This window comes from Cyanistes caeruleus, chromosome 5, assembly GCF_971803275.1.
Source record: "Cyanistes caeruleus chromosome 5, bCyaCae1.hap1.1, whole genome shotgun sequence".
NCBI classification, from domain to species: domain Eukaryota; kingdom Metazoa; phylum Chordata; class Aves; order Passeriformes; family Paridae; genus Cyanistes; species Cyanistes caeruleus.
In genome coordinates this window covers 79,886,066-79,900,057 of record NC_141705.1, presented here as the reverse complement: position 1 = coordinate 79,900,057, position 13,992 = coordinate 79,886,066, and the positions used below count along the sequence as shown (strand labels likewise).

The window sequence follows — 13,992 nt, the reverse complement described above, 5'->3', positions numbered from 1 at the left end:
AAGCAATTTCAGATGGTGCTTTCTTCAAAGGAAGGGTGATTATTCCAGTTCAGAAGTGGAGGGTTCTTTCTATAGGTGTTGGGGGTAGCCCCTGAATGATCCTCAAAAAGGTATTTTCTCCTCACTGAATAAATCTTGTATTGACTACAAAACCAAAAAAGCTTTGGAACAGATGGGAACACCCATATCAGAGTAGTCATTTATGCTTGGGAGAGCCCTGAGCTGGAGAAATAATAAGAGGACTCTGAGGAATTAATTTTTAGGAAGAAAGATGACCGAAATACAAGTGGGTGAGGAAGGAGAACTTAAGATATTGTGAAATTGCAGAGGAATGCCCCATTAAAACAAGTTAACTTCTTGTTGAGCATGGACAGGATCTCTACTTTGAACTAATATCTACCAGCAAGAGTCTGTGTCTATTACAGATAATGTTTAAATTATCTATTTCAAGGAAAAATTCCTTACTATGAGCCATCACCTAGTGTTACCAAGCCACTTACCATCAACAGGGAGAATTAGGAAAAGATGTGAAGAACAGTCTAATAAACACAGACTAAGTGCTGGGTTTAAACCTCTCAAGCAATTTACTTTTTCAGCATCATGAGGCTTTGGAGCAAGATTCCAGAGTTTTTCTGAAGCACTGTCGTAAAGGTGCTGTGAAATGAAAGCTGCTGTTTTAAAGCTGCTTGATGACTTCATCAATCGTTTCCTGTTTTTATGATCAGCTCAGCAGCAGAACAATTCCCCCATTATCTATAATCCCACATTATTAGAGGAGCATGAGCCTCTTATGGAGGATAGATCATAAAGATGTATTGACAAAAAAGCAGAGTTTGCATTTCCTTTTTCTTTTAAATTTACCTGAGCTTTGTGTTGAAACTGAACTCTATCAGACTCCAAGTGAACCAGGTCAAAATAGCTCAAACAAAAAAAAAAAATTAACACATGGCAATGATTTAACCTAACAATACAATGAGAATGCCATTGTATTAATTTAATTCCATAGGGACCTCAGCGCTTCAGAACATTTGTTTGATCTTCTTGAGGAGTATATTGCTTTACATGAAAAGTGGAAAAATGACAGCTTTTTAAAGTTCTGATTGGGAAAAAAAAATGTTGCAACTAGATTACATCAACAGGTATAAATCTGCGGGTAAAAGGATATGAAACTGATAAAGAAAAATAATGTTTACACTTATTTGTTATTTTTAAATATATTCACCCATCATGAAGCTGATCAAACGGAAGTTGATTCTGTATTTCCATCAGAAATTGATTTCAATGTCCTTCTGTTATTCTCAGCTGTGCTCAGAGGAATCTGTGTGACATCCAGCCACAATGGCCAGACACAACAGCCCCAGGTGTCCAGTTTTGCCCAAAACACAGAGGAAGAAATATTTCCCTTCAGACTGGGAGCATTTGACTTAAAAACTTCCTTACTTACCTGCTTGCACATCATTTCTAGAAAACTAGGAGAACAACTTTAATATCAAACTACTGATTCTGAGAGCATATTCCTCGTACCAAAAGCATATTTGAAAAGAGCCTCCTTAGGAACATATTTCTAAAAGATAAAAGACTAGGGATTGTGACGGTACATACACCAGATATTGAAATATCACTTATATTCAAAGGCCAATAAAACAAAGTGTTTAAAAAGCCTAATGTAATCCCATACTTTTAATGCACAGGCACCTTCTTTGAGATGTACTGGAATGTGGTTTTAATGAACACTTAGCATAAGCAGTTGTCTTGTACTTTCAGGGCTCGGAATTTTAACTACTGAACTTTTCTTAGTTTTAGAAGTCTGAAATCACAGGTGTCTCCCACTCACAGCTGCCTGAGGATTAACATAAATTTTACTTCCATCATGTGCATGCAGATTTTTTTCTCAAAAACATGTTAGGAACCAAACCCAGAACTGTGTTGATGATACAAATTATCCAGGATTCCAGTCCTGAGCAAAAGTACGTCCTATGGCTCACCTAAAGGAATTTAGAAGATAATTGCTATCCTATTTCTCACTGTACATTGAACTTTCAACGACTTGAAAATAATCAGCCTGATTATGCTTGAGTATTCAGTTGGGCAGACAATTAACTGCATAAAAACAATCTGACCCAAATACTGCACACTGGTATAGCCACAGACAGCAAACGCTATCAAATAATGCAATTTCCCATCAATTTTATTTCTCTTCTGCAAAAAAAACCACCATAGGCTTCTTAAAATTAATTCAACTAATCAGAGCAGGAACCACAAGCAATGGCAAAAAAAACCCACCTCAACCCTCAAAACTGTTTCAAAGACCCAGAAGGTTTCAGCAGTGTATGGTGAGGAGAGAAAGGGCTGAGGAATACTCGGTTGAATGGATGCCCTTAGAAAACAGGGAAGTGTAGACATATATTTCAAGTACTTGATGTAAGACTTCAAAACTCCACTGCTCAGAGGCATGTCTGTGAATGAAGATCCAGATTTGCCTGCAGTTAACCCAGCCTGAAAGATTGTAACATGTCATCTACCATAGTTTTTCTTTCTTGCTTCTCTGCTAAAGTCATAATTTAAGGAAAGTAAAATGGCACTGTATTTTAAACCTTGCGTTATGAACAGGAGGAAAAAAGACCTAGTAAATGTGTTGCAAGTCTTAAAGAAGGATGTGTCTCTTCCTATATCCAGTTTCCCATCCTTGATGCTATCTTTCAGCCATGAGTTATGATGAAAAAGCAGTTAAATATTCCATTTTATATGAGGAATCAAGTCTTAGAGATTAACAGATTTATCTGTTAATGACACAGTAAACATTTTAGTAACATCACTACAGTAAGCCAGATCTTTTTGACTACTTTCTTTTAACCTTTCAAAATTTAACCTTTCAGAACATCCTTTCCTCATCCATTTACCTTCTATTTATTTCTAGTTGAAAATACAATGAAGTCTGTGGGCTGTTTTTGAGGAGGGTTCATGCTATTTCCTCAAATTTTAAGTGGAAATGTAACATTTCAACAAAGAAACTATTACAACAAATTCTCACAGTATCTTGCTTTGGTTTTTGGGCTTTATTTCTTTGTTTGTTGGCTCTTTTGAGGGAGGAGTGTTTGTTTTGAAAAGGGAACCTTCTTTAATGGACACTTTGACTTCCATAACACATAAAAAAAAAAACCAAACCCAAAAAAGCAAGAAAAACATGTTTAGAAATAAGGCTGGCATCTTGCTGCATGAGACTTAAAAATCTCTTATGGCCTTGTTTTCTAGCCACATTGTACTTGGAATGCCCCTCAATGATTTAGAGCATCTGGGCAGAAATACATACAAAGCCAGATGCCCAGGATGACAAGAATTTTACAGGCAACCAGCTGGGAAATTGTTTTGAAAGTCAGGTAGGAAAAAAGTGAAGTTTTTCATCCTGTTAAGGCATAAGGGCTACAGTGAGAAGATTAATAACTGGCCTCTCTCGATTATCATTTCTGTGGCACAGTCTAAAGCAAGATCTCTTTCCCTCTATGCCAAATGTCCTTTTCCTGGAGTTAGGAAGGAGAATGGTGGGGTTTTTTTGTTTATGTCTCATACCTTTGGGCCCAAATGAAGAGGACTTTTCAGCATGAAGCTGTCAGCAGCTAACAGAAAAATGAAGATGCTGCATCAATTGAAGCGAATCATCCCAGTTCCCTTCACAACCCAGACTAGCAATCTGAGAATCTTTATCATTAAAATCCACAGAAAATCAATTAAGAGAGGCCTAAAGCAGAGTTCCCAAAAGGCCTCTTTACATTGCCTCAAAAGGTAACAAAGGTAAAGGGACAAATTTTGGTCCCAGTAAGCTGGCTCTGATTGCCTGGGAAAAGTTCATTAAAGAAATTAAAGGCTCGCACCAAGGAGTGAAGGACCACTCCTAAATGGGATTTTGTTAGCCTGTTGGTTCAATATAGAAGCATATAAATAACTGACAGAGTCAGTGATTTGTTATGGATTTCTAGTAATTTTGGCTAACCGGAGGCTGAATCACAGATAAAAATACCAAATGAACACAGTGAAGATTTTATTATTAGTATGATAACTAATTATACTCTGTGTGGATAAACTTCTTAAAACAGATCTTTTCATCTGTTGCAAAAGCAAGGCACCAGTTGCAAGAATGCACTTGGTTAATTTTCACAAAAAAATCAATTTTAGAGGAGCAAGTGAGACAGATAAACTGTAACTGGAGAAAGATTTAGCCACCTCATCGTCAGAGGCAATGTTGTGCTAAAGCAGTGGTGAAAAAGCACTGATGTACTTTGATGCTGACCTTGGTACTCAGCAAGCATGGAAAGAAGAGGCTTTGTCTAGTTTTCCTGGGACTTTGATGAAGAGAGCACCTGTTGTGATGAGACAAGGTTGTTTTGGTCCACATCAGAAATTGGGATGTGAGCTGTGACAGATTTTTCTGTCCATGTGTTGGGGTGAAAACAATGAGTTGTGCTTCTGTCCTGCTAGAACCTCTTTGAGATGTGTAGGCTGTGCTACAGGAAAACCAAAAACCACCAATAATTTACTGGGGTTTGTAACCTACCTGAGGAATATAGAAACAATCAATTAATTTGAAAGGATGCTGCTGTGTTAAAGGATTCATTCAGATATCATGAAATTCTGCCAAAGGGAATGTCCTTGTGTGTGAAAGACGCTAAACATTTCCCTTCTCAGTGTAAGGAATTAAATTCTCTCACAGTAAAGGTAGCTCATCATTAGATTTCATGAAAGCACCCAGGAAAAGCAAGTGTTCTGAAAACCTTAACAACTCTGCTAATGATTTTTTTGAGATGGATGTGCTCTCATCCCAAATTGACATCACCATAACAACGGGCTGTAAGAGCTACATGCGTAAATGGAGAGTTAAATGCTGAACTGGCCATTCATGCATGCCCCAGCATGGCAACGTGAAGCTGCAGTAATTGCATGGCCACATTAGATGGCCAAGTATTCTTTCACAGTTTTGAGGAAAAAAAAGTAAGTAAGCATTACAAACACAGGTACCAATTAGTATAATCAGGCATATTGTCCCACAGGCTCAATTTAGTCTTTTGCCTAGCAGTGCAGCAATAACTGTTCTTCCTAACATAATTATGTTATGTTCAGTACAGCATTTCCATCTACATTTGCTACCTCAGGTGTAAGCCAGCACTAGTACTCAGCCAAAGATAAAAGCGCAAAGTGGATTAAAAAAATTGCCAAAGCATTTGAGTGAAGTAAATTAAGTCACATCATCTTTTCTATTTCAGTGTTTCCATCTGACAAGAAAGCAAAGGCGGGCAGCAGAAAGCAGGTGAGCTGCTGCACTCAGGGGTAGGGATCAAATGAACTATGCTGGTTCCATATGCACTATGGGAAAAGCAGGCAGAAGAGAGGAAGAGCTCTAAAATTAAGATGGAATTTTAACCTCTTCCTTCTCTGTTGACACTGACTGTAGGCTTGTCTAACAGCTTTTCAGACAATTGTGTTTGATTTTGTTCCACAAACCTTACCTACATCCACATTCATTAGCTGACTCTCTGCTGCCATCCAAATTGAGGGAAGGAACACCTTGTAGCACTGCTTAGAAACAGAGGAGATCAAACTAAACTCTGCAGCTCCAATGAGCTAAGGAATTATGTCCTATCCACCTTCATGAAGCCGCAAAGACCAAAATCTCTTGAGAGCATGCCATTTCCTTTCAGCCTTGTGCACTGAGCCTTCAGCTCATCACGGATCAAAAGATGCTGCATTAAATTACAAGAAAAATGACTGCATTCTGTTTAGTTGCAATCCTGGTAGTCATAACAAATCTTGTGTGCATCAGATGGCCTCCAGAAAAATCATATGCAACAGCAACACCATCCTCAGAGGCTCTCCCAGTACCTTACCTAATCATTGCTCCGTCACTGGACAAGACTTGTCCCCACCCTTCACACCTACAGCAACAAACCTACAAATCTTCCAAACATTTCTTCAATTCCACACCCCTCCGGAACATTCCCGCTTAAAACCGCACAGCTGCCCACGGGACAAAGGTCCAGTGTTACAAGCTTCTGCTCTCCCTCCACACAAGCCCCTTGCACATCTTGCACTGCTGCTCTGAAACTGCACAATTTGTCAGCAGCACCATTAGACTCAGAACTGGGGAAACAATTCCTTCTGCTGGGTTAAGTTGGAAACAGTTCAGGCAACAGGAGTTATTTATTATTCACCCTCATGGAATGCCCCTGCCCTTCAGAGCTCAAGCACTCCTGTGCAGAGCATCTCATGGAGCCAAAGAGAAAGGACTGCTGTCCCAAAAGAAGAGTCTGGGAGGAACTCCCAGTGTCCTTCATGCCTTGAGAAAGTTAAGGAGCACTCACTGTTGGCCTAAAGGGTACAAATTCAGTTCAGATGACAAATTTTCCAGGGTGATCCCCCTCCTCTTTATCTTCTAACACAACGACAAACAAACCAAATGATAGATTTCACAAGGAATAAGGGATGTTTAAAAGCAAATCTCTAAACTAAGCCTGGCATGCTCACCCAGGAGTTCAACACAGCAAGGCAGGCACTCTGCACTACCTAGTTCATGGCAAGAGATTGCTAAACTCTACCAAATGAAGTGAAGAAATGAAACAGAGAGCAATAGAACCATATTTTAATTCATTTCAAGGTGTGGAATAACACAGAATCTTTTCCATGAAACTAGGGCATTTTTCTCCCTTATCTAGTGCCTGAGTAAGATTAGAAATTGGGAAAAAAAACCACTGAAACTGCAAATGCATTTTGCCCCCAGCTAGAAACAAAAGGTAATTATTTGAAAACTAGAAAAAAACTCCAATAAGAAATGTAAAACATTATGGAATATGTATTATTTTTATCACCCAGAATTCCCCATGTTAAAGGCACAGAGAAAACCATCATTCAGAAGTGGGAAAACAGAGGGACCGTACAAGTGAAATGGAGTTCTGAAAAATGATGCTGTGTAGAATATGGGTTCCCAAACCAACAGAACAAAGGCACCCCGACAGCAGCAGCCTCAAAGATTGTACATTGCAGCTGAAGCACGGGGGTTTCTGTAGATTCACCTTGTAAACTGGCACACTTACTTGGCAAGGCTGCTGAACTTCTTTCACCTTAAACCACAAAACCTCCCAGTCCTTCCACAGCAATCACTCCATCAAATCAAGACAGACTAAAACATGTTCTTTGCGCTGTTCACAATAAGATGAAGTTATGTGCCCAAGAGATACCATTTGAAGTCAGAAGGAACAAGCCAGCAAGTGTAGAAAACTGGTATTTGAAGAAGTGACAAAAAGACAGCAAACTGAAGCCCATGCTTAATACAAAACCCCATGATTAATAGAACACAAATGCAGATGGATATGATAAGCTTGCATTGTCAAAGCAAAAATCATTTCTAACAAAAATCACCACATTTCCAAGAATTCAGTACCACTTGTGGTGCCCACTCCTGATCTCTACATAATATGTCAGCAGTTCAATTGGCACTAATCTCTTTTTCTAGATCCAAGCAGGGAAGAAGTCAAGGTCCCAGTGATATGCAATTCTGTAGCTTCATTAGAAACCTTTCATCTTGCAATAGTTGAAATCCAAGCGAGAAAAGAACCTGTTTGGACACCAACTATCCTTAGTAGCAACGTTTTGCAGCACGCAATTTGAAAAGGTTAACCTGCCAGGCAATAATACAGACAAGAAAAATGAAAAGGAGGGCAAGGAGAATGATCTGCTGCTGAAACTGCTCTTCTACAAAAACCAAGTGATATGAAGATTCAGCCCGTGAAGAACACATTCCTCAACCAGGAGAGAAAAACACAATTCTTAAAAATCTCTTCACTACATTAGAGATAGAAAATTGACTACAAATCACGTGTTCACTACTTGTTGCTTGTTCACTACTCAGACATCAGAATTACTACCACAATACTAGAAGAACAATCCAAGAAACATATTCCAGGGATGCATTTTAATTCATTTGCTGCTGCCAGCCGTGCTGTGCTTTGCTTCTATCCATCCACCCTGCTGCAAAAAGGTTCAATTGTGTTTTCACCATCACGTCAGATCAGCTCTTTGACTCACAGCTCACCACAGACCTCGAAACAGGAGGCAAAGATCTACACCACTTGGCCTTTCAGAACTTCTCACCCATCCATTACCTTTCTGTGTCCAGCTTCAGAAAATGGGGGGGAAGCCATTCCAAGGAACACGACCAAGGAAATCACACAGCACTCGGGACTTGTTCCAGGCATCAAATTTTTAATGGATGATGTGAAGTAATGTTGTAGTGCATCTAAAAATCTTGGTACCTCCCAAGGATAAAACTCACCTCTGGTTTCTGTAATGTTAGTTCCTACCTGAAAACCTTCTTTCCCTTCCCTCTTCCCATTGGCTGTGACCTCCCTGCATCCCCTAATCACCCCTGCCCCCTGGTATAAGGGATAAGACCCAGAGCATTTCGCTCTCTCTCTTGCCCCGGATGGACGACAGACAATAAACCCGGGATTATTCCAGCAAGTCTGAGCCTCCTGTGTCTAGATACTTTGAGTCCTTGTTGTATCCACTACAGGAACCCCTCCGCCACCTGTGCCCTGAGACGAGCAGGCTCTCACCACGAGGGATGGGACAGAGGGGTCCCATCGGGGAGAAGGATTGCAACAAAGTAATACCGAAGCAATTCCTGTCCACAGAAAAAGATTTCAAATGGTTTTGTCTCGAGGACAATCACTGGAGATTGAAAATTTCTGGGGCTGAAAGTTACACGAGGTCCTCAACATTGAGCAATCAGTATCCCCACAGTCTAAACTGTGAAATTACTACCTCAGCAAGGAGAACATTTTCAGGATCTGCAACTCATCTCAAAGCCTCAGTAGAACTCAACCAGCAGAATTCCCCTGAGATGGCACTGTGTTCTGGAAGCCCTCAAATACTCACTAAAACAGACTTGACTTTCACTAGGACAGCTGCTCATGAAAATCTGGGGTAAAACCTATGGGAAGTGGCCATGTGCACGCATATTCCTTCCTCCCACAGCAGGCAAAATCAAATCCTCCTTTGAATGGCCTCCAAGTTGAGCAGCACTCATTGGCACAGCCTCTTCTCCCACAGACAGGCCAGCGAGCAACACGGCAGCGCCAGCCAGGTGGGCAAGGACAAGAGAGAGCAGATGCCAACAAGGCTTGGAAGCTGGGCCAAGGGAGGTTTACGCTGGCCATTGGGAAGAACTTGTGCCCAGCGTGGGCCATCAGATACTGCAATGGCCTGACAGGGGCTGCTGGAGTCATCATTGTGGCACGGGTGCAAGGCAAGCCAGGCCGCAGCGCTCGGGCCCCGCTCTGGTGGCCATACTTGCCGCCATGGCTCCCAGCTTGGACTCAACATTCTCTCAGGGCTCTCTGCAGCCAGGGCGTTCTGTGCTTCTGTGACATCACAGCCTCTGGGGACGGCACGCTGGCTGGCAACTGTCCCCAGCTGTTGCTGCGCCCCAGTGCCCAGGCACAGCTGCTCGCAGAGAGACGCCCAGAGCCTCGGTGCTGCTGGCAGAGCACTATGGCTGCTCACGGCTCCTCCACGCTGCTGCAGCTTTACGTGCTGCTGCTCTTGGCTCATCCCCTCGACCCTGTGAGCAAACCTGAGCGCAGCACGGGTGCCTCTCCTCTGCTTCTGGAGGATTGCCATCTGGTCGAGTCGGACCCTGAGCGCATCCGGTGGGCGGCCAGGACGTTTCTGCTCATTGACCTGCTCATCATAGGAATGGCCATGGGATGGTCGCTCGGAAGAAGAATTCAGAGATGCTGGAGAGAGGTGAGGCAGGGGGTGGGGGGTCAGGCAGGCGGGATGGGGCAGACCTTGAGGGCCTCTTGGGCACCCTTTGGCCAATGCCCTGCGGCAGAAGGGGCCTGAGCTCCTGGCTGGGGAATGCGGCCCAGGGGCTGAGCCCCATGGACAGCACCAAGCAGAGGCGGCAGAGCTCTGCCTGCTGCAGCCTCTTCCCCGGCCCAGCCCAGCCCAACTGAGCCCGAGTCTCTGTCTCCCAGGCCAAAGGCAGCCCCACAGGTGCCGGCCCCGCTCTGCCCCTCTGCCTCTTCCATGGGGATCCCTGTGCTTTGCCTTGCAGCGGAATCTCCAGAGCCCTTTGGGCCGTGCGGGGCCACGCCGCCATCGAAGACAGGGCTGTCCCACGGAGTTGATGCAGCTGCTGATGGACAACCGTGACCTGATGCGGCTGCTCCTTCGCGACAGCCCTCAACCAACCACCAAGACGGCGGCAAAAGAGGGCAGTGACAGGAGACTCCGCACCTCCCCACAGCTCTGACCTCCAGTGTCACGCTCCACCTACAGAACCTTACGGGGAACGGGTGACCAGTGCCCAGCCCAGGCACTGCGACGTTCCCCACCTTACAAGTTAGCCACACCCCTGTTGTTGTTCGATTCCCCACCACGTTTCCCCCAAGAAGTTGACCTTTCCCTCAGTGTTCAGTTCTAAACAGTTGAAGTATTCAAGTTTTTTAGACTTAAGATTCTTACCCCATAGTCTTCTAGTAACGTTGGATTGTAGATTTTAGAAGTAGTCAAGTGAATAAAGTTCACGTTTTCTACACGTTGCTGTGTCATTTTCTTGAGGTTGCACCTGAGACCTGGGGACTCCTTGAGAGATGGCTTTGCATGGCAGCTCCAGACTGCCTGCAATGGAGAGCCCAAGTGCCCCAGCAGGCTTTGCAAGAGGGCGGAGGGCAGCGGGAAAGAAGAAGGTGGCCAATATTCACCTGCCTCCACCTTCCAAGGAAGCTTGCAGTCAAACCCTGTCTGCCCTTTAGGGGGGACCCTAAAGGCCCCGGCAGGCATCACCATGGCCCCAGGACGGGGGGCTTGCAGCACTCTGGGGCACCAGGAAAGGAGCAGGATCATCCCTGGAAAGCTGTCTGGAGACAAATCCAGGGACGTCTCCCCTGGCATCCAGGCAAGGGCTGAATTCAGGCAGGCAATTAGATCCACAGGCTGCCTGGGCTATGGCACCAATCAGTCCTGCTTCATAGATCTCTGGAGGGGGGGTTATATATATATATACACACACACATATATATATATATGTATCTACATCTGTATTTAGTTCTTTGTATTTATCCCGTTGACCCTCAAATAGGATTAGATTTCATTTTCCTACAAAACAAAACATCCGTTTTTTGATTTTTAGGAATCAACCATCTGTGCTCCCACTTTAAATCACTTCTCTCAAACTCATTCTGCATCTTGCTCCTTTCCAGCACCATCAAATACCTCTGTTAAAATACAGAGCATCAGTGGAAGGACGACAATCTTGTTACTTGCTGAAGAAAGTTAACTTGGATGACATACCTGCTTTTAAAAATCCAATAGGAACAAAACCTACACATCAGCTTTAGAATTTCAAAAGCTGCTTCCTCAATTCTTCCACATCACTTTACTCTTTGGGGACATTCAGCAGCAATACCAAACAAGCACAGAAAAGAAATGGAAGAAGAAATGCAGATAGTCAGCAGCAGACCACCTACCAAAATACATTTTAAATGCAGCTCCAAGTTCTCCAAGAGCAAGTTTGAAGTGTAAATCGAGACACTCACACAAAATTACTACCAGGTGGTACTTTTGGCATTTCCTTGGGCTTTCCTCTTCATTTTTTTTTAATCTCACCTAAAGCAAGAGAAAAAAACCCAGACAAACACAACCTTTCAGGCAGAGAAAAGATGTGGTTGCTCTTGAAGAAAGCATTTCATTCTGCCTGGAGAAGAAGCTGCTGGGAAAAATATTAGCTTTTAGCAAAATGGCACTGTGCTGTTGCACTTGTTCTAGCTCTGGGAGAAAGAACAGGCCCGTCTGTAAGGCTCCTGCAGCTCACCCTGGCTGAGGGTCATTGACCACTGAGCACTGCAGGCATCACTGGCAACAACGATGGTGGAAAATGGGGAGGGAGCTGGATAAATAAATGCTTGCCATTGCCTTAACCAAAAAAAAAAACAAACATCAAAAGCAACCCACCCTCAAAACAAAGCTATGAAAATAGTTTGCCTCTGAATTCAAAGAACTTCAATTAACTCTATGATGTCTGCTTTTGGTTCAGCATTCATCAATCTGAATTTGAATATGAACAGGGTAATGAAAGGTAACTGAGGCTTAAAAATCATGTCTATTGACTTTTGCATAGCCTATACTGAAGCACATTAAAAAGCAGCGTTTTGCTTGAAATCTGCGCGGTATTAACTTCATTCAGTCTTACACTCACTAGGTAATTAAATACATGAAGAAATAGATTTTTTTTTTTATTAAGAACGCATTATTAATTAGGAAGGCATGGCTTTAGCAGAGTCTGCTGATACCAACATTACTCAGCTAAGTTCAAAGTATGAACACAAGAACTTGATGACAGAAGCAATGTTCATCAGAGCCTCAACAAGAAAGTTGCAGTTCCAAGTTTTTCAGATGTCCTACACTTGCTAAGGCATCTCCAGAAAGAGGAGTCAACTGAAAATAGCACAGGAAATTTGAAACCCATTTCTCTTTTTTTTTTTCTGAACTTTCTTGTGGGCAACAGAAAACTCCCAATATGTAGAATGCAATGTAGTTTTTATGCCAGAGTCATGAGTCATCCCCTCAGTTCCAACCTGATCCAATGCTCACTTGAATCTTGGAAAGGCTCAAATCAGCAAAATGAAATTTCAATTGTATTCATGAAAGGAGCTCTTTTCTCTCCATTCCCCTCCCTCCCCCAAATACATCAGCACCAAGTGAGAAAGGCTCGATTTGAAAAGTAATTATTACACAATTAAACTTGGACATAGCCAGTTTGCTACAAGTTCCAGCAGACAGACAAACGAGAGCAGAATCAGAGGTTATCAAACTCAATAGAAATTCCAGCTCATGCTTTCCCCAAAAGCCTCATTTAATTTATCCAGGATTAAAAATAAAAGAGAAATTAAAAAAAACACATAAAAGCATTTCACATAGTATATAGTGAAATACTATCATTTCCACCTGAAATATTCATCATTATTACGTTTTTCCATAGTAAATTACAAAGTCTCCTGCACCCATCTTCCCAATATCTCATTCTAAGCGCTTGCTACTTTAATCCCTTAGGAAGCAAAAGGAGCCCCAGGTGTCTCTGGATCAACAGAAACTAAACAACACAGCTTGACAAAGTATATTAAATTGGCAATAAACTCAATAACCATCATCCACTCTAGAGATAGCTACCACCAGCTGATGAATTTTTCTAGGGCAGGTTTAGTGAAGAAAAACTAGGTCTTTATTACCAAATCAGTTAGGAGTTGTTCTACCGTACTGCCCGTAGGATGGGAGTATAAACACCATATTCTTCACAGCCTCATCCACAAAGAATTCCACCTTCAAATTAAGGCTGCTTTCGAGTTGGACCAAACCAATGAAAACTCACTCATCAAACACAGTGATGGCAGCATGCTCAGTCTTTGCAATACAAAACTGGCAACTAACAGCACATTCCTGATCACATCTCCAAGGCTGAGTGTACAGAACTGCAGTGGTGGCCAGGCCCTCGCTGACTGCCAAACCTCCAGCCATCATCCCTTCCTCTCACAGCGACAGGGCAGAAAATAACAACAGCAGAAACTAGAAAGCTTAAGCTAAAACCACAAAGGTCATTGATGAAACAGACTGGAGTGCTTTAGAAACTAGCACACAGACTTAGCTGAAAACAAATCTTATTGATCACCAATTACAATGAATACTTAATTCTGTTATTCTGCATTATTATTAGACAATCAGAGACAGCCAAGCTGACCTCAAGCATGCTGAAGCATCGGGGCCAGGCAGTGCACATCTTCCCAGGAGCTGATTTACCCATCGTTCTCAAGTGAATTCACCTGCACACAGCCCCACCGTAGAACTGCTAGGCTGCAAAACAAAAAAATAGCTCTGCTTAAGAGTCAAACCCCAGGACATAGACCATATGAAAGGAAGAATGAAACCTGCAGCATTTGGTTGACCTTC

General features: G+C 42.7%; 1 protein-coding gene and 1 long non-coding RNA gene across 4 annotated transcripts in view; one reads left to right on the top strand and one right to left on the bottom strand.

Moving 5' to 3' along the window:
* Positions 1-13,992, bottom strand: part of LOC111929007 (uncharacterized) — a 134,920-nt gene that overhangs the window by 49,126 nt on the left and 71,802 nt on the right. The gene's annotated exons all lie outside the window — the stretch shown is intronic.
* On the top strand, positions 4,026-10,588 carry LOC147653293 (uncharacterized). Its single transcript, XM_086888182.1, has 2 exons — positions 4,026-9,792; positions 10,106-10,588. The coding sequence occupies exons 1-2, from the start codon at positions 8,980-8,982 to the stop codon at positions 10,301-10,303; spliced, it is 1,011 nt and encodes a 336-aa protein (XP_086744308.1). The 5' UTR covers positions 4,026-8,979; the 3' UTR covers positions 10,304-10,588.